Here is a 20,299-nt window from a genome sequence, read left to right as displayed (position 1 = left end):
GCAGGAGCACAATGACAACAGTAGAGCATGGAGGGGTTGAGGAATGGCTACTTTGTCCATTGCTCTTGGAAAATGCGCCAAAACGATGTTATCCTTTCTGATTACCCCTAGAAACCACAGTGTTCTAGAAAGCACTCTTCATCCCACTTGCAAACAGGGTAATTGGGAAACAATAAGACAGAGCCAGTCTTGCTTATTTATTTTGTATTTTGTGTTTTTATCTTATATTTTTATGCTGTCAATCGTCCCAAGATCTACGGATGAAGGGCGGTATGCAAATAAAATAAATAAATAAATAAGGTTTTAAAAAAGGGCACTGGTGTCAGGTGGAGATTTTTAGGTGCCATTAAAGGGCAGCAAGTGCCACTCCCCCACTCCCTTTTCTTAAAATGCAGGCACAGGGTATCATTTGGAATTTCTTCCTTTGGCAGCACCATTGCACCGAATCATCCTAAACCATAGCATCATAGAGTTGGAAGGGACACTAAGGGTCATCTACTGCATTTGAGATATAGCTTACTGGGCAACTAAATACGTTCTAACTTACCACTTCAATTTAGGAACTCAGGCTGATGGCTTGATTTAAAGAAAGCAAAAATGGAAAGGTTTTGCATTTGTGAGGCTTTGCTATAGCTGTATGTATACCACAGAGTGTAGTGACATTATTTATTTTAGCACCTTTTTAGGAGAGAATTCATGGTTGGTAGGTAGGTGGCAACAAAAATCTGCTTTATTGTAACCCACATTTTTAGTGTGTTTTAAGGATCCACCATTGTTCACCTTTGTTTCATTTGAGTCAAGTTCTGAACCTTCGGGACTGTTCAAGCTATGCTAGAAATTCATAGATTGTATATTTAAAGATTCCAAATTATTGTTGTTATTAGATTTCTTACACACTCTTCACCATGAGGTCCCATGGTGGGTTACAACAACCTTTAAAAAAAATTAGTGTTGAAAATAATATTACAGTCAAGAGAACAGGGTGAGTCTTAAAATATATATGAGTTGTCAAAGCTCAGGGTAAAGAGGTCCATCTTCAGTTTATGATGAAAACTGCAAAATGAAGGTGCCAGATGCATCTCTGCGAGGAGGCTCTCAAAGTAAGAACATGAGAAACGATCACTCAATACAGTGCTCCATTATTCCCCATCTACTTATGCACTTATAGTTGTTTCCCTCATATAGTAGTGATACTTAATGTATTCCCCCCCCCCCCCGTTTGATTGTTAGGTCGTGGCTCTGTGTTAAATGAGAAGGGCGAAGTGGAAATGGATGCCATTATCATGGATGGAAAAAATCTAGCCTCCGGAGCTGTATCTGCAGTGAAATGTATAGCCAACCCAATAAAGCTCGCCCGCCTTGTCATGGAAAAGGTAGGCTGAATGTGCACTTGAACAAAACAAAAAACAATAGGGATAGAAAATCGGAGGCCTTCCAAAGGATTTTGGATTCCCATCTGCCCCAGCTGGCATGACCAATCATCAAGAATGATTGAAAGTGGTGTTTGTTTGTTTGTTTGTTTTTAATACAAGAAAATATCTGGGTTTGACAGACACTCCTTCAGACTGTGTGATCACCTTTCAATCTTTTTCTTTTTGAAGAAGAGGTTCTGACATACCATAATGTGTGTTCTGTTGCCATCTTTTTTCCCTCCTCAAAAACAGCAATTGTGGACCAAGCCTTTTTAAACCCACCATGCCCATTCGCTACATCATTCTACAGCTTATGTTTAATTGCAGTACTTCATTGTTCAATGATGTCACTGCATTACTGATTTTAAAATTTCAGAAGGGACAAATTGCACCAAGGTTTCACTTTGTGAAAAAGAAAAAAGACAGTGTTTGCAGGGTTCAGTCCAGTTGGTCAACAGCTGCAGAAGAGGCAGATCTGCTCTGTGGCAGGGAAGTGAAGAAAGAAGCTGATAAGGGACTGATTAGGCAGGCATTTAGCAAAGCACCATTGAAACCCAAAGACTGACATACCAAGGTGCATTCGACAGTCATTTTGAATGACCCTCATATTTATTTTGAGGGCTCTAAGGTCCTGGCCACATTCAGCAGTTCATCACTAGCTCTCTTTAAGAAGCTCGGATGTGAAAAAGCTTTTTGCACCTGCACACAGCCACTTCACCCACCCCTTCGTGTGTGAGCAGGGAAACAAATCAGGAGCCTACAGTAAACTCTAGTTTCCTGTTATGTCTGCATCAGGAAACTATGGTTAATGCCAGGCTATGAAACCATGGTTTATATAGCCTTACTTGTTCAGAAGCCAGAACACTTTATTTTGCTGAAGTTGTGTTTCTCACCTGCGACTAGAAAATGGGAAGCTGCCTTTCTCTACGATATGTATCTTGATCACTGACACATCATTAGCCAGTGCTGATCTTTCTTGCCATGGTGCACAAGAAGAGGCAAGTAAGAGGCAAAGAATATCAGGTTAGGAATTTTTTTGTTTCAGGTCATCTTTGGCCCTTTTGAACAAGCAAAATAAATATGTTTCTCTAAGACTTGGTTATCTTTCCGTGGCACAATATTGGCTCCATCTGGTGGCCAAAGCATATTTCTTTGGATTTTGTCTAGCAACACCCATGAGCTTAGCCTATTAAATAGTCTATTGAGATACATTTCATTAGGCTGGGCAGACTATTTCCTTTCACAAGTGAATAATTCCTCAGAAGTACAGATCTCTTAAATGATTGCTTTTGGAGCTTTACCAAAATGTGTAGTGTGCTTTTCTTTTTTTGCAACAGAAGAGGAAATAATTACTTGAGAATAAGTCCCAGGAGAGTAGCTGGATTAGTTCTTTTAGCAACAAAAAGTCAGTGCACTTTGGCATCTTGGAGACTAGCTAGGTCAGGCATAGGCAACCTTCGGCTCTCCAGATGTTTCGGACTACAATTCCCATCATCCCTGACCACTGGTCCTGTTGTAGGCCAAAACATCTGGAGAGCCGAAGGTTGCCTATGCCTGAGCTAGGTTATCAGGTATGAGCTTTCACCAACAATAGTTCATTTGGGCAGCAATCCTGTATGTGCATAATATTTGGTGTAGATTTATTTATTCTGATCAATAACCAGTTGGGATAATCTTTGATTTAGCCCCACTGAATACATCAGAATTTGTTTGTGAGAAGGCAGGGCAAGCATAGGATAGCAATTTTACAAGATTCAAGAATGAGTTTTTGAATGTATAGGCTGAAAATTAAGGTCACATCCATTTCATTGGCTGTTTATGCAGGAAAAGCTCCCAGTACAAATTTATGCCCTGTATTAACAAGGTGAGAACTCAAAAAAATAGAACAGACTATGATTGATAGAACACTGAAAATACCATGGGGGAAAATGATGCAGTTGTGTGTGACATCTGAATAGTAAACAAGCAATCCTGTCTTGAGCTGCCTGCTAGTTCTTATGCTAAATAAATTAGTTATTGCTTCCCCAATGAACATCAGATATTATTCTAGCTTTTGGGGAAATTTCTTAGAAGGCTCCAATGTAGAACAATCTGCCTTTTTGGGAAATTTCTTAGAAGGCTCCAATCTAGAACAGGTTTGTTGTACTCGGGCTACACTGAAATGAATATGTCAAGTTGGTGCTTAAGATTAACTTAGGCAGGGGCGGAGCGAGGTGGTGGGCCGCTCTGGGTACCACCCGGGGGGTGACACTTGGGGTGACCCCTCCCTCTCTGGCCTGCCCTTCGCTCTGCCCAGCGCCAGCCGAGCGCTGAAAAAAGTCCTTTAAAGGGGGCTTTTTTCAGTGCTCGGCTTAGCAGGGAGGTGAGGGGTGGGCCAGCGAGGAGGGGTCACACCTGTCCCTCTCTGGCCCACCCCTCGCCTCCGCACTGCAGCTCTGCCCAGCCCGACGTGACATGTGCGACGTGACGTCACGGCGCACGCGTCACGGCGCCCCGCCCCCAGGGAGGTGCCTCCGCATACGCCGCCCCAGGTGGCGAAGAGGCTTGCTATGCCCCTGAACTTAGGTACCATTAATTTTAATGAGTTGATGCATGATTTCTTCAGATGAGGGTCGTAATGTATCCATTTGAAAGTCAACAGGAACTGTAATTAGCATGAATGTTTGGTAAGCAAATAAAAGGGATTTCCAGTGATACATTCACACTATCTACTCTAAAAGCCAATTCCAGGCATTTGAAAAAGTGCCAGATATAAATCTCTAAAGTGTGGAATGTAATGCACTGGGAGCAGTCAAATACAACATTCCTTGTTTTGCTAGAGTGGACATGCAAGGGAATGTTTGGTCCTCCAGCCAGTTGAAACTTCCTGTTCCTCCTGGCCTGGAGCATCCTTCCTTGCATGTGACTAGTGGGTGGGAGTGACCTTCCTTTCCAGACCTGGTAAAAGGCCAATGCATGCTGCCACTCTTCTCTTTTCCATCTTCTTTTCTTCCTGCGAACTTCCTGGAATGAACTGCTGGCTGCCAGCCAAGCAGTCCCCCAGGTCATCTCCCTTATGGGATAAACCTGTTAGTATAAGCTTGTAACTTTAAGCCTGAAGCCTGCCTTCAGGGATCACACTGTGCTCTGCCTAAGCATGAGTAAACTTTCTTTTTAATGTGTATGAATAAGACTGTGGTGTCTTTATTCTTTTAGGAGGGATTCAAGGGGTCTTACCAGGAAAATATTAGAACATATTTCAATCTGGACAAGCCAGATGGAATTGCGTATTGTCTTAAGAAACTCACACGAGTTTGCAGCTAGTTTTCTGCGTAAAGGGGAATGTAAACTCTGCTAAGTAAAGGAACTTGCTAGCACAAGTTAGGAAGGATATTAATAAACAATATATCCTCTCCTGCTACCCTGAACACCACCACATAAAGAAATAGCATGGTCCCTTAATATCTATTTTTATAGTACTACCAGTTACCTTTAGATCATTTGTGATATTAGCCAGGAATGAAGAGAAAGGGCTGTAGCTCATTGGCAAAGCACACGTGTTGCAGTTAAATGGTTCCATGTTCAAATCCTGATATCTTCTCTCCAGGAAATATTCCTGTTTGAAACACTTGAGAGCCACTGCAATGTAGAACCCTGGCTGGGACTGATGGGAGTTGGAAGCCCACAACCTCCCTTATTTCTAGAGCAGACAATACTGGAGAAAATGGACAAATGGTCTAACTCATTGTAAGGCATCTTCCTATGTTCTAGCTATGGAATTGGCCCTGGACATTGTTTATTGGCTCCTCTGAGCTAGGATTATGTGTCATTTCCTGTCAATGCACTTTCAGTGGTTTGTTTGTGTGCTAAATATCTCAATTCTATGCAGTTTCTAGTGTTGAGTTTCAGGTGTGTTGTGTTTGTTTTGTTTTGTTTGTTTGTGTGTGTGGTAAATTTGGGAAAGGGGAAACTGATATAACCTATAGTCAGTGTGATTTAAGTATGCATAATAAGATATAGGACTAGATTTTCTTGAATGACTTTCACTAATAAAATAAATAATGTTAAAAAGAATTGTCATGATTCTAGCACAAAAGGTAAAGTGTGTGAATTTGTATGTATTTTTTTAAAGAATAAGTAGCAAAGTGCATTCACAGGGCCATATGCCTGTTTTTAATATCTATTTTCTCCTCTTATCAGTATTAAGTGGTGGTATTTTATGTATTGCATCTAAGACTGCAACCCTGTTTACACTAACCTGAGTTCAACAGTCAGTCCTGTTGAACATAGTGTGGTTTACATTTTGAGTAAATATACAAAAGCTACAGATACTGTTGGTACTTTTTTTGTTTCACAAAAGCAGAAGAGGGCAGTATTACACAAAGTAAATGTTCAAAACAAAAAAAGGAAGAAATAAAAGAGCTGGAACATTTCAGTCATGTAAGAGTAAACTGACTCCATTGTCCTGCTTTGCAAATGATATTATATGATCCAAGCACAGGTATATGCAGGTATATGACTATTTGTATTGTCCTTTGTTGGAGACTGAAAACTCTTCCTTGTTCATACTTCGAGAGAAGAAAATTCTCCCGAGTGTTTCTTGTCTCAGACATAAGGAGATACTTTTGCTCATTTGACGCCAGAGAATTGGTCATCATGTGGGAAACTATAGTAACAGAGTAATGCTTCTACATATGTAGCTGGCTCCATGGTACTATTCTCTGTATGTAAATCTCCAACCCGCCTACTTTGTCAAGAGGTTCACTAGTCACAACAAAACCAGGAAGTAGGGTGAAACCTGTAGCAATTGAGGCGATCTCCTTATGAAATTGCCACCAGCAGATCATGTGAAACGCATGGCTGCACATTAATATAACACCATGCGACAGAAGCCGAGCAAATGAAAGGCAGCACTTCTGCATGCCTAAAAAGAAGCTGTTTTATTTCATATCCAAGTGTGGCTTCTGGCATATGCCCTGAAATTGACCATAGCTTGATACCAGGGGTCAGCTTCCTCTGACAATTACCTGGGCCCCCCACTTCCTTTTCTTCCTTCCTCACAATCACACAGAAACACACTTTGCCCCTTTTGTGCCTTCACATCCCTCCCCCACTAAAACTGAAGAAGGAAGACAGAATCATTTTGCTACACAGTTCCAGCCCTATTGTTAGGCAGAATGAAGTGGCCACCTCAGGTAGCAAATGCTTAGGGGTGGGGAGTGGTTACGTGTGGCAGGAGGACAAAGCTTTTTGGGCTGCTCAGCCTAACCTGTGTAAACCTACTGCCGTCAAATGTGTTGTCTCCCTGCCAGTATTGAAGTACAGTAAAATTCAAGCGCCAATTCAGTTGGCACTTGTATATGGAATGGTGGTGGTGTCACCCTCTGCTTTGCCTCAGGCAGAAAAATGTTAATACATCAAGGGCAGTATCTTTCAGGAGTCGGATCCTGGTCTCTTCTCTATGCGAAGCCTTGCACAATTGCAAGATAGTTATTATTTAATGGGCAGCGAATGTAGATTTCTTTATTAAAATGTACATCTTATTATGTCTGTAGCCTCTTGGCAGCGTACACTTTGAAAAGCACAATATACATATTCTAAAAATATATCTGTACTGCTAAGATTACATAAGATTTATCCTTGGCTTTGTTCTTTTACATCGTTCAAACCTTCTCTATTCATTTAAAAGCCAGTGTGTGGTGGTGGTGGTGGGGGTTATTTCATTTCATTTATTATATTTCTGTGTCACTTCCTTCCTCACATGAGTCACAAAGCGGCTTTCATACAATAAACCATAGCTGTCAAGTTTCGGATTTGAAAATAAGGGATCAGCAGTCTCACCTATCCCAGGGACAGTCACATGTCAGTGGTGGGCGGAGCAGCAATGTAAACTCCAAGCAGGCTCAGGCTCGGAGCATAGCAAATAGGAGGGCAGCCATGTGCTCCATGCAATGGAGCCCCATTGTCTTCTTGTCTGATCCCATCAAAACAGGACAGGAAGCAGCAGCTGCTCAAAGGCAGCCAGGCTCCGCCCACCAGCTAACCCTATTGGCCAGCTGAGGGGCTCAGCGGCAACGGATAGGGGCTGCTGCAGGGGGAGGAATACACCCCCCTGTAAGCACGGGAAACGGCTTTCACTTGCTTTGAGAACTGAGGCTTTTCTCTCCAAGTAGGCTAGGTCTTCCCACCCAGTCCCTGGCCAGCAGGGGAGGAGCTGCTTCCATTAAAAACGGGAAATTTAAGGGAAATAAAAAATAAGGGAGAGCAGCAGGAAACTGCTTAAAATAAGGGAGAATCCCGGGGGAAACGGGATACTTGACAGCACTGCAATAAACAATATCACTGAACATCACAATTGCAACATAAATCATATAAAATAATTAACAAATCACCAGTAAAACAACCACCTTCTGTAAAACACTATAAAACAGAACAACTTTTTAAAAAATAGGGTAAACAGCACAACCACAAGAAATGTCATGTTATAAAATTCACAAAGCATTACAGCACTCATAATCCACAAAGCAACATTAACAACATTAACAAACAACCAAAGCAAATTAAGCACTGTCGAATTCACACACATGCTCTCCCCATCCCCATGACTCAGTCGTCTACTCATTTCATCAAATGTCCACGGCAGCAACATGCTTGTCCAGCTATTTTGTTGAGTAGCTGCTTATTATATCTTATCTCCTTCAGACAGACCACATGTTGCTGACGGACCAGGGTGCCTCTGCCTTTGCTAGGGGCATGGGAGTTCCTGAGGTTCCTGGAGAGAAACTGATCACAGAAAGGTCACTGGAGAGGTGGAAGAAAAACCTTGAGGCTGATTCGAACCCTCAACAGTTTCAAAAGCAAGTATAAAATGTTGGGTGTTGGGGGCAAAATCCTGCCCACTTGAACAAATGATATTAAAACATTTCTCCGATGAAAATAGGGACACCCCATTCCATAATGATAATTTTGCTGTTTATACAACACCCCAGCCACACTGAGCAGCTTCCAACATGTATAAAAACATACTAAAACATTAAACATTTTTTTAAAAAAACAAACAAAAACCTTCCCTATACAGGATTGCCTTCAGATGACTTGGGGGTCTGATAACTGCATACCCTCCAACATTTTTCCAATGAAAATAGAGACATCCTACCATACCCTCCAACCTTTCTCCAATGAAAATAGGGACATCCTAAGGGAAAGTGGGACATTCCAGGATCACATCAGAAACCAGGATGGCTTCTCTAAATCGGGGACAGTCCCTGGAAAATAGGGACACTTGGAGGGTCTGTACTCAAGATGGCAATATGCAATCTTCAGATTCAGAGGCAGGATACTTCTGAATACCAGCTGCTGGGGATTGGGCTCATTTCCTGCTCGTGAGTTTTCCAGAAACATCTGACTGGGCTAGAAAAGGGGTTGGTCAAATCCAGCAGTGCTGCTTAAAGTTCTCATAATATAATATTTGCTGGTCAAATCTCTGCAAAACATCCATTATGATTTTACCTGTAGACCTGCAGCTTGTGAAATTTTGCCTTCCCAAGGATGCATGCCCACCAGCTGCTTCTCTGGATTTGCTGCACCCAGCCCATATTCCCATAGGCCACAATCCTATGCGTACTTACCTGGTAGTAAAAGCCTCATTGAACTCAACCTGCAGTCTTAATTTTTTGCTGGGAGCAGGGGAGGCAGCGCTGCATCTGAAGCACTGATCTACTGATTAATTGGGGGTGGGGGATTCTTTCAATTGCACAGAAGTGCTTTAGGTTATTTGGTCACATCAGTTGTTCAATTGGATGGTCTCCGCCTTCTTTTAGACATGAAAAAGACTGGTCCTTCAGCAGATTAAGTGCAAACTCAGAAGTGCATTAACTCCCAATACAGTTCTTTATTATTTTTTTAATTCTTCGGACTGAAGATTTCCGTTGATTTTTTTTAATACTTGGGAAATGCTACCTGTGAGACGCTGTGTTCTTTTGGCAAATGCTCTCCAGTCTTCAGCTAATTGTTTGAAATGCTATTTTTGGCAGAGACCTTGGAACAGTTGGAGCCGTTGCTATCGACAGTGCAGGAAACGTTGCTTGTGCAACATCAACAGGGGGACTCACGAACAAACGCATCGGCCGCGTTGGTGATACAGCGTGTATAGGTAGGGGAGTGTGATAAATGGAAGAAGAGCCAGCCCCTCCTTCCCTCCTTCTCATTCTCATATAATATGTATGATATCCGTCAAATGCATGATAGCAAAGGCTGTGATCTAAAGAACCAGTATGACGGCTTGCCGTTCCTATGGCAGCAATTCCTGCTGCCAAAGAGGCAAGCCACTTAAAAAAAAATGGAACAGTGAAAGTGGGAAGTGCTGGTGCAGAAACAGCAAGCAAAGTATCGGACTTGCAGTGACACTCCACGCTTGAATGCACATACCACCCGGGTTTAGTGAACGGTATGTTTTCCTGAGATGATGGCTTTGTAACTTTTACATCCTGTGCAATATACTTCTATATAAGATGGGTAGGGAGTGGAAAGAGGAAGTATTTGGAGATTGCTTGATCAAATACCCTGTGTTTCTCTTGTAGAAACAGGCTTACAGTAGTTCTTGGGTGAGGAAGCAGCAAGGAGTGTTAAAAGGAGCCCAGGGTGTATTTATAGACACATAAGGAAATTTGCACTGAGAACCTTCACTTTCTGCCTCCACTTGGAATTTCCAGGAAGAAATCCATTTATCAGTTCATAGACTTTGAAGGGGGAAAATACATTGCTTTTGTTTTAAATTCTACTGACATTCAGGCCACCAGCAATGATTACTTGTAGATTCAGAGCCAGTGTAGAACGTAGCATGCAGATTGAAGAACGGCTTATTAGCAGATATATCATCTGCTTACTATGCAGCTGATCTAAACTTTAGTTTTGCAATTTGTAGGCTGAAAGTCAATAATGTGTGTGTAAAATACTTCTCCCCAATACCACCAAATAACAGGTCTTTGCTTAACTTTAGTAAATCTTCATTCGTTTTGTTTAGACTGCGTTTAAACAAGGAGGCATATATGTTGGGTCTTGAGAAAGGACAATTTAAAAAGCAGGTGATTGTCCGGAGTGCAACACTCCTGAGATATTAGGAGCACCATGTTAACATTGTTCAGTCATTAGGATTCTCCTGTTAGAAGATTTTGCTTGGTAGTTCAGTGTATGTAGGCAACCCTCAATAGACTTGTGAAGAAGCGAAGAAGAGTTTGGATTTGATATCCCGCTTTATCACTACCCAAAAGAGTCTCAAAGCGGCTAACATTCTCCTTTCCCTTCCTCCCCCACAACAAACACTCTGTGAGGTGAGTGAGGCTGAGAGACTTCAAAGAAGTGTGACTAGCCCAAGGTCACCCAGCAGCTGCATGTGGAGGAGCGGAGACGCGAACCCAGTTCACCAGATTACAAGTCTACCGCTCTTAACCACTACACCACACTGGCTCTGTGTGCCATCTTTCAAACACCATCCCTTCTTGATATGTTTTAAAGATTCCCCCAAATGTTTAATAGCTCCATTAGCTATTGCAAGAGAGGAAACAATGCTCTCGATATCCATCCACAAGAACCATCTTAAGAGTTTATTCATATTTTTCTGCTTTGTCATCACCAGGTCTACCACTTGGCCAGCAAATCAGTGTGCCAATTCCTACGTGGTTATTTCTGAAATGCTATTTAGTTAAAAGAGAAAATGGGTTCTGCTTAGTTGAGGTTCCATGTGGCTGCAGTGATTCTGTTGTGGCTTACTTTTATGAACTAACTCATCAATGTAGCAAGTAACCTCACCTGTGCTGCTAGCTGCAGGGTGCTACAGCACTGATGACATGTACTTACCACACTATCCCCTCAGTCCTCATAGAAAGTTCATCTGAACACTAGTGGAACTATGGTGGTACCTTGACCATCTGGAAGAAAATTTTTGGTGGTCAAGTTACCCAGCAGTAATTTGACTTCAGGAGTAATTGACACTTAATCCTCCAATTATTATTGTCTTATTGAAGTGCAAATGAACCGTTGCTCCATATTATTAGTTAATTCCATTGATGTAGACACAAAGTGTACGCCACTTGGGTTCTTCTGGTTCATATAAGATGGGTTGCTTTTGTAATGGGCTTATGTGCAATTGGATATATCCTTGTAGTTGATTTGAGATGTTGGGTACTGTAAATTCCAGCCCTTGACTTTTTGCTTTTTGCTATTTGATCAGGAAGTGGAGGTTATGCAGATAACAATGTTGGTGCCACTTCTACCACAGGCCACGGAGAGAGCATTATGAAAGTGGTTTTGGCAAGACTTATCTTGTATCACATGGAACAAGGTAACGCCAAAGGTTTCAAAGAGCACAGAACTGCTACCGTATTCCTCACAGATGTTGGTGGGAGTAGGTTGTGGCCCATTATTTCAAAGTTGAGAACACATACAGAGAAAGTTATTTGAATAGTAGTCAAATGTTGTGATCGGTGGAGGGTTGTGTCCAGATAATTTAAACAATGAACCTTCTGAGGGCTCAATTTGTGCTAGCCCTGATTCAGTGGCACTGGAGCAATATTGTGCTGGTGTGCAATGAATAACAGACAAAAAATATTTCATAGTAGTTGCATGCAACAAAGTGTTGATTGTTTTTAAAAGCTCAAGTACAAAAATACTATGGCATCTTAGCAGTTGCATACCAAAAACAATAGGCTTTTAACTGTTGAAGGGAGTGGGTTGTTGCTGATTAATCTTATAAAACCCTTTAAAGCACCAGTTTCTCTAACTCCTATGTTAAAAAGGAAGCCATGTGAATGAAAATAAGTAGGCTGGTCTATGTATTGATCTGTGTATATTAAGTAAAAGTGTGACTGTGGTAAATAGCTGGCAACAAGGTGTTCATGTGGCTGTAATATAATCAGGCTATGGATGACTCTAGAGAGCTTTGCCTTCTATGTTATCCAAACTCTCGATTTATATTACAGTCTGTAAACATAATCAGCTGACCTACTTCTCCTGAATACACTTAAAGCTGCCAGAGTGACCAGACCACCTTCTTTATGCTAAGCTGTAGTTGCAGACTGCAGATCTGTAGGATCGCCATTTAACTTCTGACACAAAACTTCAAAGACATTTAGATTCACATATGCAGAGGAACTGTTAAATGGAAAAGGTGGAAATTCCATTAACATTGTATAAAATAAGTTCCAGGGAGGTTATCTGCAAATCTCAGGTATGTAAATGTCATTGCATAGGTATCTTTCACCTCTATTTCAGCATCCTTAACAAATGACTTGTCACTCTGACTTAATCTACTGATAGAAAGAGTTACTGTATGAATCTGGTTTTTGGGTCAAATGCACCCCAAGTAAGCTGTGAAAATACTCAGGGGAAAACATTAAGCCGACTCCATTTTCAAGTAAGGAATCGTTTCTTTATTGAGATACTTCACTTTTGCAGCTGAACACTGTAGAGTTGCAGAGAAATCATCAGGGCCAACAATATCCAATAATATAAAGGACAAGCACCTACAAAAATGGGATGTGGGATCTGATTGCTTCACAGTTGTTTAAAAACATAAAACAGTATATTGCTCCATTACAAGTGTAACAGGGGAATAATCATGATTTGTGAATTACTTGCAACAAGTCATACAGAACTTGCAACCACAGCACCTGCTAATTAGGCGGCCTGTACACAATCACCACATTTCACAACTGCATGAGCAGGACATACAAAACAGTTACATGAAGCATATTTTTGGTGTGTTGACCACAGAGATTACTCCTGCCCTATTTTCAGCAGGAAAGACAGCAGTGGTTGGCTCCACCAGTACTTTCATATCACAGGCAAATTGGTTATGTCACTGAATTTGAGCAATTGCAGGCTGGAGCTGCAAGGAGGAGACTTTTTGGAGTGTTCACTCCATTGTGGGTTGTTTAACTTTCAAACAATATAAGCATCAAAGCAAGCAGTGTCTACTCTACTACATTTGAAAACCAAAAAAGTACCATTGGCATTTGGAAATGTAGGTGGAGGTCACAATTGTCCATACCACCTTTAGTCTTATTAAAATAAAGAATGATCTCTTTTTCGAAGGCACTGAAGAAAGGGGAATCTACAGTTGATTACATCCTTGCACTCTTACTTGATTTTGGAAATGTGCACAGTAGCTTTCAGCCCCTCCTAACCATGCTACATAATTCTGGCTGCACAGTACTACAAGTGAAGAGCAGGTGCTCCATTGAAGGGTAGAAACTGAATGATCCTTTTTGCAATAGTTGGAATTTCTAAGCGCTATTATGGCAGCTGTTGCCTGGATGAAAATAATCCTTCCTGTTAGTGTTTATAAAGGCTGGGCTTTGGTTTCTAAGCATGAGAATAGTTTCCATTCTGGGGTATCCGGGTTTCGTTTTTATGAAGAGGAAGGGCAAAATCTTAAAGCAGTTGTTATGCTTGTCTGAGTTACAATATGACACCTGATGCATTTATAATACTTAAAACCAAGCAATATACAATGCACCAGTGCATCTGAGATTATAAATTGTGGATAACGACATGAATTTTATTTGGCTTGTTTGCTATGCACATGCACACAATATTGGTTTTGTTTACAGGGCATCATGTCATCTTTAAAACTGATTAAATGTTACTGCTGTCTCTGATGACATGCTTACATTGTACACTTGAACTAAACAATGTCTGAAGGTCTCAATTTGCGGACCTACCAAAAGCATGTGCATATATATATATAACACAACAGTGACAAAATAATCCCACAATGATACTTTGGTTTGTATTGGGATGCAATGATATCATAAAACCTGGTGATAAAGATTATCAATGTCCTTTGAAGTTTTTTCTTGCCAATTTACCAACAACTAAAACAAATCCATATATAGGAGGGCACATTTGAGGACCGGACAAAGCACAGAATGGTTTCTATGTTGTTGTGCCCCCATGATACAATTACCGTAGGCCCATCAGTTGTATCTATCACCTTTTATTTCCCTATCTTTTTAGCAAAGGGAAGAAATAGAAAGTCATTTGTGGTATTCTGTCTATCATTAGAACAGCTGGCCAATGGAACTCAGTTGTAGAAAAGCTGTGGAATCTCCTTCATTTTAAGGTATTTAATAAGAGGCTGGAGGAATGATTCTCAGGAATAGCAAGGTAAATAGTGAACATAGCTAGAATTTGGACTAGGAGGCCATAAACCATCTGGCTTTGATTCTGTAAGTTGGTGTGCTGTTCGCAAAGGGAGTTTTGCAATGTCTTGTTGGAGGGGGATCAGGAATTCTCTGATACTTCTTTATTGGCTATTGGGATCCAAAAGGTTTCTTAGATTTACACAAGGGGATTTGATTATCTCTAGAATCCACCCCCCTCCCAAAAAAAAACAAAAGGTATAACCTATGTTTGAAACACTTGTTTCAAAAGAAATTTGGTAGGCCACTGTTTGAGTAAAAAACAAACCTAATGACCTCTTATACTCATGGAACTACTGACATACTTATATGGATCATGCCCATCATCTTTAAGAGATATATGGATGAATTGTAGCTGCTGCAAAAGCCTGTTATTGGCTAATCTGGAAAGATTCAAGACCACCCCTGAATTGGTTTTGGTCAAAATTATTTAATTTCTCATGTGTCTTTGAACTTTCCCCCCACAGGAAAATCACCAGGAGATGCTGCTGACTCTGCCCTAGATTGCATGAAAACTAGAGTCGGGGGATTGGGTGGGGTCATTGTGATCAGCAATTCAGGAGACTGGGCTGCACGATTCTCCACCCAGGAGATGTCCTGGGCTACAGTCAAGGATGACCAACTGCACTGTGGCATTCATGCTGGGGAGTGGCACACACAACCAGCCGAAGAAGCTATTGGCTCCCTGGGATCTTAAGCAGAAGTGAAGGAAGTGGAAGTAACACAGCACAATCAAGATTATAGACCTTTGTTGGAAACTGAATCTGTTGTCCCCTTTCTGAAAGGACCTTCTCACCAAATTCCAGTTCAGATATTCATAGTGCTGGTTTTTTTGCAGCCAAGCTAAAATATAGAAGGAGACATAGTGGGCTTAAGGATGGCTTTGGTGAGCATATATAAGCTATCCAAAGCTTTGGTTTCTTAGTCACACAACTGAATTGCAGAAAGTGACTAGGCACATCTTCAGTGGGGTGTATTTGATAAGATATGCAGTCTTCACAATGGCCATTATATTGAAGGCAGCTTCTCCTATAATGTGATTATGCTGGGAAACCAGTGTCCATAATAGAGCAAACATAGTCTGGTGTCCCAGATCTTGTTTTTATCTTATGTACCCATGTCACAATCCTCTGTATCCCTCCATCATGCCTCCCTTGAACTGCTTACCTGGGCTGCCTGCCTGCCTGTATGTCTGTGCTCTGGATCTCTTCTACCCACCTTTCCTGGGCCACTTGCCTAGGTCATCATCCTGCCCATCTTCCAATTCCTTCATCTGGGCCTGCATCTCCATCCTCTGGATCCCTTATACTCGCTTTGCCTTGGTCGTCCACACTGCTGCTTGTCATGCCACCTGTCTATGGTGAAGTGAACTGCAGCATGACAACATCCCTATACTGGAGAGAAAATCTTAGAATCTTAGAGTTCGAAGGGACCTTGAGGATCATCTAGTCCCATGCTCTGTTCATTTCAGCAGCATTTGTTATGCAAACTTTGAGAAGAACTGGGATGATAGCAACCATAGATTACTCCCAAATGCTGTAACTGAAATATTAAGAAATTTCCTTACATTTTTTCCTATTTACAATCAGTACAGAAAAGAATGTAGGGACATAATAGTTCTCATGTTTAGGGAAACATGCAATAGAATTCAAAGTTTTGTTTTGAGATAGCAGACTTCTTGAATAGATTTCATTTGATTGTATGACAAATCAAAGGCTAAGTGAAATAATGTGATAGCATAGCCTATAGGTGTCTTTCTTGAAGTAGTATATTAATTGCAAGAATAAGCTGCTGTGCATAAAATTGCACTAGTGTTTATATGGTAATATGTTTTTTGAGGTACTTATAGTACCGAAATAGAAATTTACAGAGTGAAATGTATTTTCTCATGATAATGCTTATAAGGAAGATGCTTCATTTTTTGACAAGGTATTTGTAATTTTATCCCTTGCTTTTCCTTTTATTCTTTTCATGCTAATGTAATTCAGTAATTTAAGTCTTATTTAGATATTGCCTTGATCCCATACCACTTTTTCCATCTGGGAAATAATCAGTGCTATGTTGATGTGCAACATGTTCTTATGAAAATAAATGCCAATAAAATCTAGTACAGTATATTTTAAAACTAGACTACTCATGCATGCTTTATGGCTCAAGTGTATTGTTTAGCAAATCAAATTTCCATTAAATGACACACACACACACACAGAGAGAGAGAGAGAGAGAGAGAGAGATTTTCTTGCAGAACAACAAGAATAGATTCAAGTTTATTGTTGTTAAGCCTTTCACGGAAGCAAAAATAATACTGTGATTTTAAAAAATGAATATTTACAGCACATGGCTGGAGGACTCCTTTTATCTCTTTAAGCCATCTCTTTAAGTAGCAGATTCCCCCTCTCCCACTCTATTAAAATATTCGTTTTTAAAATTAAGGCAATGATTTTAATTGTAGAATCTGTGGTGTGCCAGTTCATACTTTTAACAGGATATCCTCATAATGGAAGTACATACCTTTCCTTGCCTTTGGATTTGTTCAACTTTGAGAGGCACAGTTTTAACATAATATGAGTTGGAGGGCTGCTTCCAAATTGCACTAGAACAAATAAACACAATACCTCTAATCGGGGAGGTGCCTCTGCCGTGCCTTTCAAGACCAGCCCTGTCAGACTTGCGTCATACCTCCCAAACAGTCACATCCTCCCTAGTGGCAATGCCTAATGAATTCATAGGACAGGCCATTCCTTACATTCATTTAACTTGGCAGTCATCCAGCGTGGTTGCTGTTGTGACTTCTTGGCTTGACTTGCTGATCCAATGGGCCATGCATTCCCTCCCTGCAAAAGTTCAGCTTCCTGCCTATCCACATAGTTGAGACCACAGTACACAAAATATCTGCATGCCCCCCCCCTTGGGACACTTGCCATTTCTTGCCCTTGTTTCCTTCTTTATCTGCCCCCTCCCCCTCCCTCCCCTTTCACAGCAACTTGCTTTTAAACCTTGGAAATATTGCAAAAGCAGTTTCTGATCTGGCGTGCTGGTGTGGGTGGGTGAGTTCCATATTGCTGTGTCTTGCTGCATTCTTTAGTCAATATTGCATGGAAGAATGCCATTTCACTCATGGTTTAGAAAATAAAACATTGCATAAGAGGTTGATTTTTTCCTTGAGTTTCCCACTGGCCAATAGATAGGTGGTGGGAAATCCTCACAAAATAATTAGGAGGAGAAAAATGTACCGGGTATTTCTGATTCCCTCTGCCCTGCTCGCACACCCTCCCCTCCCCAGTTTTCACATGTCTTGGCTCTGCCTCTTTGCTGCTGGGTTCTGTACTATTGTCAGATTTTTGCCTTTTAAGATTTAGGAGACTTAGAATATCACCACAATTTGCTTTGGAGTCTCAGGCTTTGGGATTGAAGACTTGGTGACCCTGCTCATGAGTGAATTTGCAAGATACTTCATTTTTGTTTGATTTATATGACATAAATTCAGTGGGTGGTTAACTAATAAATAATTCCTGGTGTGTCTCAGGTTGTACTGCTGTTCTCACAACATCACAATAGGTACAAAGGTAAGGAAAAGAGGAGAGGGGAAATCCTATACATGTTTTTGGACATACAGTACCTAATGAGTTCCCTGGTGTTCTGTAGTTCCCAAATTTATTGGCAGGTGGATTAGGAGCTGACTTGACTCAATAACCACCCCAGGAATACCCTTTCTGCTGATATTTCTGGATTCAAACTGTATTTGATTGCATTGCAGATCCCTCTTTCACTCTCTCTCTCTTCAAAGGTCCCATTTTTTGCACTTACTGATGAATTATCAGCACCTTGCTGTGTTGTAAATAAAATGTATGCATCAGTTCTCGAGCTCACACTTCTGACCCTTTATGTCTAGGGCTTCACTTAGAGTTTAAACCATGTAATGCATTGTAGCATGCAGCTCATTAAGTACTTGGGTGCACTCAGACATAAAGAGCATTGCCTATTATGCATGCCTGGCAACATAGCAAGCTATCTGCTTAGCAACACCGACCCTCACAGAACCCGTTGTTCCAGTGTGGAGGACCTTGCTGTATATTTTGCATAATTCCAGTTTAATTGGAATAGTTATGGTGTGGAACATGAACTAAAGCACAGCCAGTGGTCATCCTCCATTACTTGGTGGCATTAGATCATTTAGCCTTTGTGTTTGTTGTGCATTCATGACAACATCTGGTTATGGCCCAAAGTATACAGCAGACTTTATTGCCGTTTTAATATTTTCAGTGGTGAGCTGGATTAGGGCCAGCAAATGTGAGTCTGAATCTTGGCAAGATGAAGGCCCTGAAGGTGGGTGGCTCCTAAGTCCGGATCATTGGTCAATTGCCTGCTTTGGACAAGGTCATACTTCCACTGAAGGATCGGGCTTATAGTCTAGGGGTGCTCCTAGATCCAACTCTGTTGCTAGAGGCCCAGGTGACCTCAGTGGCTATGAGCTTCCACTGGTAAAACAGCTGTAGCCATTTTTTGATTGGGATAACCTGAATACTGACAATCATGCACTGGTAACCTCCAGATTAGATTACTGCAATGTGCTGCTTGTGGGGCAGCCCTTGATGTTGGTCTGGAGGCTTTAGCTAGCACACTGGGGCGGGCTGTATTGCTCCCATGTGTTACACCCCTATTACAGATTTCCACCAGCTGCCAATTAGCTACTGGGCTAAATCAGCTAGGAATCTTGCCCTTAGTGTGGTAGAATGTACTCTTCAGAATTCCCTTCTGTTACGTAATAGACCTTTCTCTTCCATCACGCCTTTTAAGTGGATATCTTTATTCCAGTCCGCATCTGCATTGGAACTATTTTAAACTTTTTATATACGGAATTGTTTTTAATTGTTTTTTGTTTTGTTTCATAGATGTAACTTTTGTTTTTATAATTGTATGTTTTATTGTTATAACCTCTCATGCAGGCATAGGCAAACTCTGCCTTCCAGATGTTTTGGGACTACAACTCCCATAATCCCTTACCACTGGTCCTGTTAGCTAGGGATGATGGGAGTTATAGTCCCAAAACATCTGGAGGGCCGTGTTTGCCTATGCCTGCTCTCATGGGACCCTATAGTAAAGGGCAGGTAAAAAATAAAATCTAATAAAATCAATCGATAATGAAAATCAAAACTGTACCTCAGCATCTCCTATGTTGCTAGAGGAAATAATTGGATCTTTGCAGAAAGCTAAAGTCATTACAGTAGCTTGCAACCTTTCAACAAACATGTAGAAACAGGATGTTCAGAATCTTAGAAACTAATGAAATAGGGAGTTACAGTGTTCCCTTTAACTCAATCAATGGAAAGTTGCTTTAGCATCTATAGGTAGTATTTCTTTAGGTTTAAAATTGAGATTGATTCCACAAATATTGATGTTCTGAGCATATTGGATCCCACAGCACCTTCATAGGAAGGAATTGGCTAGTTCAGATAGATGACAGGACTGAGACAATAAATGGGTGAAGCCTCCCTTTAGGACTATATCAACTCAAACTAGAAGACAAATGCTCGCACTTGTACAGTAAAGGTAAAGGGACCCCTGACCATTAGGTCCAGTCGCGGACAACTCTGTGGTTGCGGCGCTTATCTTGCTGTACTGGCCGAGGGAGCCGGCATACGGCTTCCGGGTCATGTGGCCTGCATGACTAAGCCGCTTCTGGTGAACCAGAGCAGTGCACAGAAATGC

General features: G+C 41.2%; 1 protein-coding gene across 6 annotated transcripts in view; it reads left to right on the top strand.

Annotated features, from left to right (window-relative positions):
* ASRGL1 (asparaginase and isoaspartyl peptidase 1) overlaps positions 1 to 16,715 on the top strand; it is a 30,123-nt gene extending 13,408 nt beyond the window's left edge. For 4 of the 6 annotated variants that reach the window (XM_033143237.1, XM_033143235.1, XM_033143234.1 and 1 more), the window contains exons 3-7: positions 1,231 to 1,373; positions 8,094 to 8,248; positions 9,425 to 9,543; positions 11,620 to 11,730; positions 15,058 to 16,715. In XM_033143237.1, the coding sequence (XP_032999128.1) occupies positions 1,231 to 1,373; positions 8,094 to 8,248; positions 9,425 to 9,543; positions 11,620 to 11,730; positions 15,058 to 15,287 (758 nt within the window). In that variant the 3' untranslated portion in view covers positions 15,288 to 16,715. Of the gene's footprint in view, positions 1 to 1,230; positions 1,374 to 8,093; positions 8,249 to 9,424; positions 9,544 to 11,619; positions 11,731 to 12,659; positions 12,765 to 15,057 lie in introns of those variants that run through there. The other 2 variants (XM_033143239.1, XM_033143238.1) reach the window with 2 other exon arrangements.
* Positions 16,716 to 20,299: the final 3,584 nt, after the last annotated feature.

The sequence above is a fragment of the Lacerta agilis genome, chromosome 3 (assembly GCF_009819535.1).
Source record: "Lacerta agilis isolate rLacAgi1 chromosome 3, rLacAgi1.pri, whole genome shotgun sequence".
Lineage (NCBI taxonomy): Eukaryota > Metazoa > Chordata > Lepidosauria > Squamata > Lacertidae > Lacerta > Lacerta agilis.
This window is presented reverse-complemented; position numbering and strand designations above follow the sequence as displayed.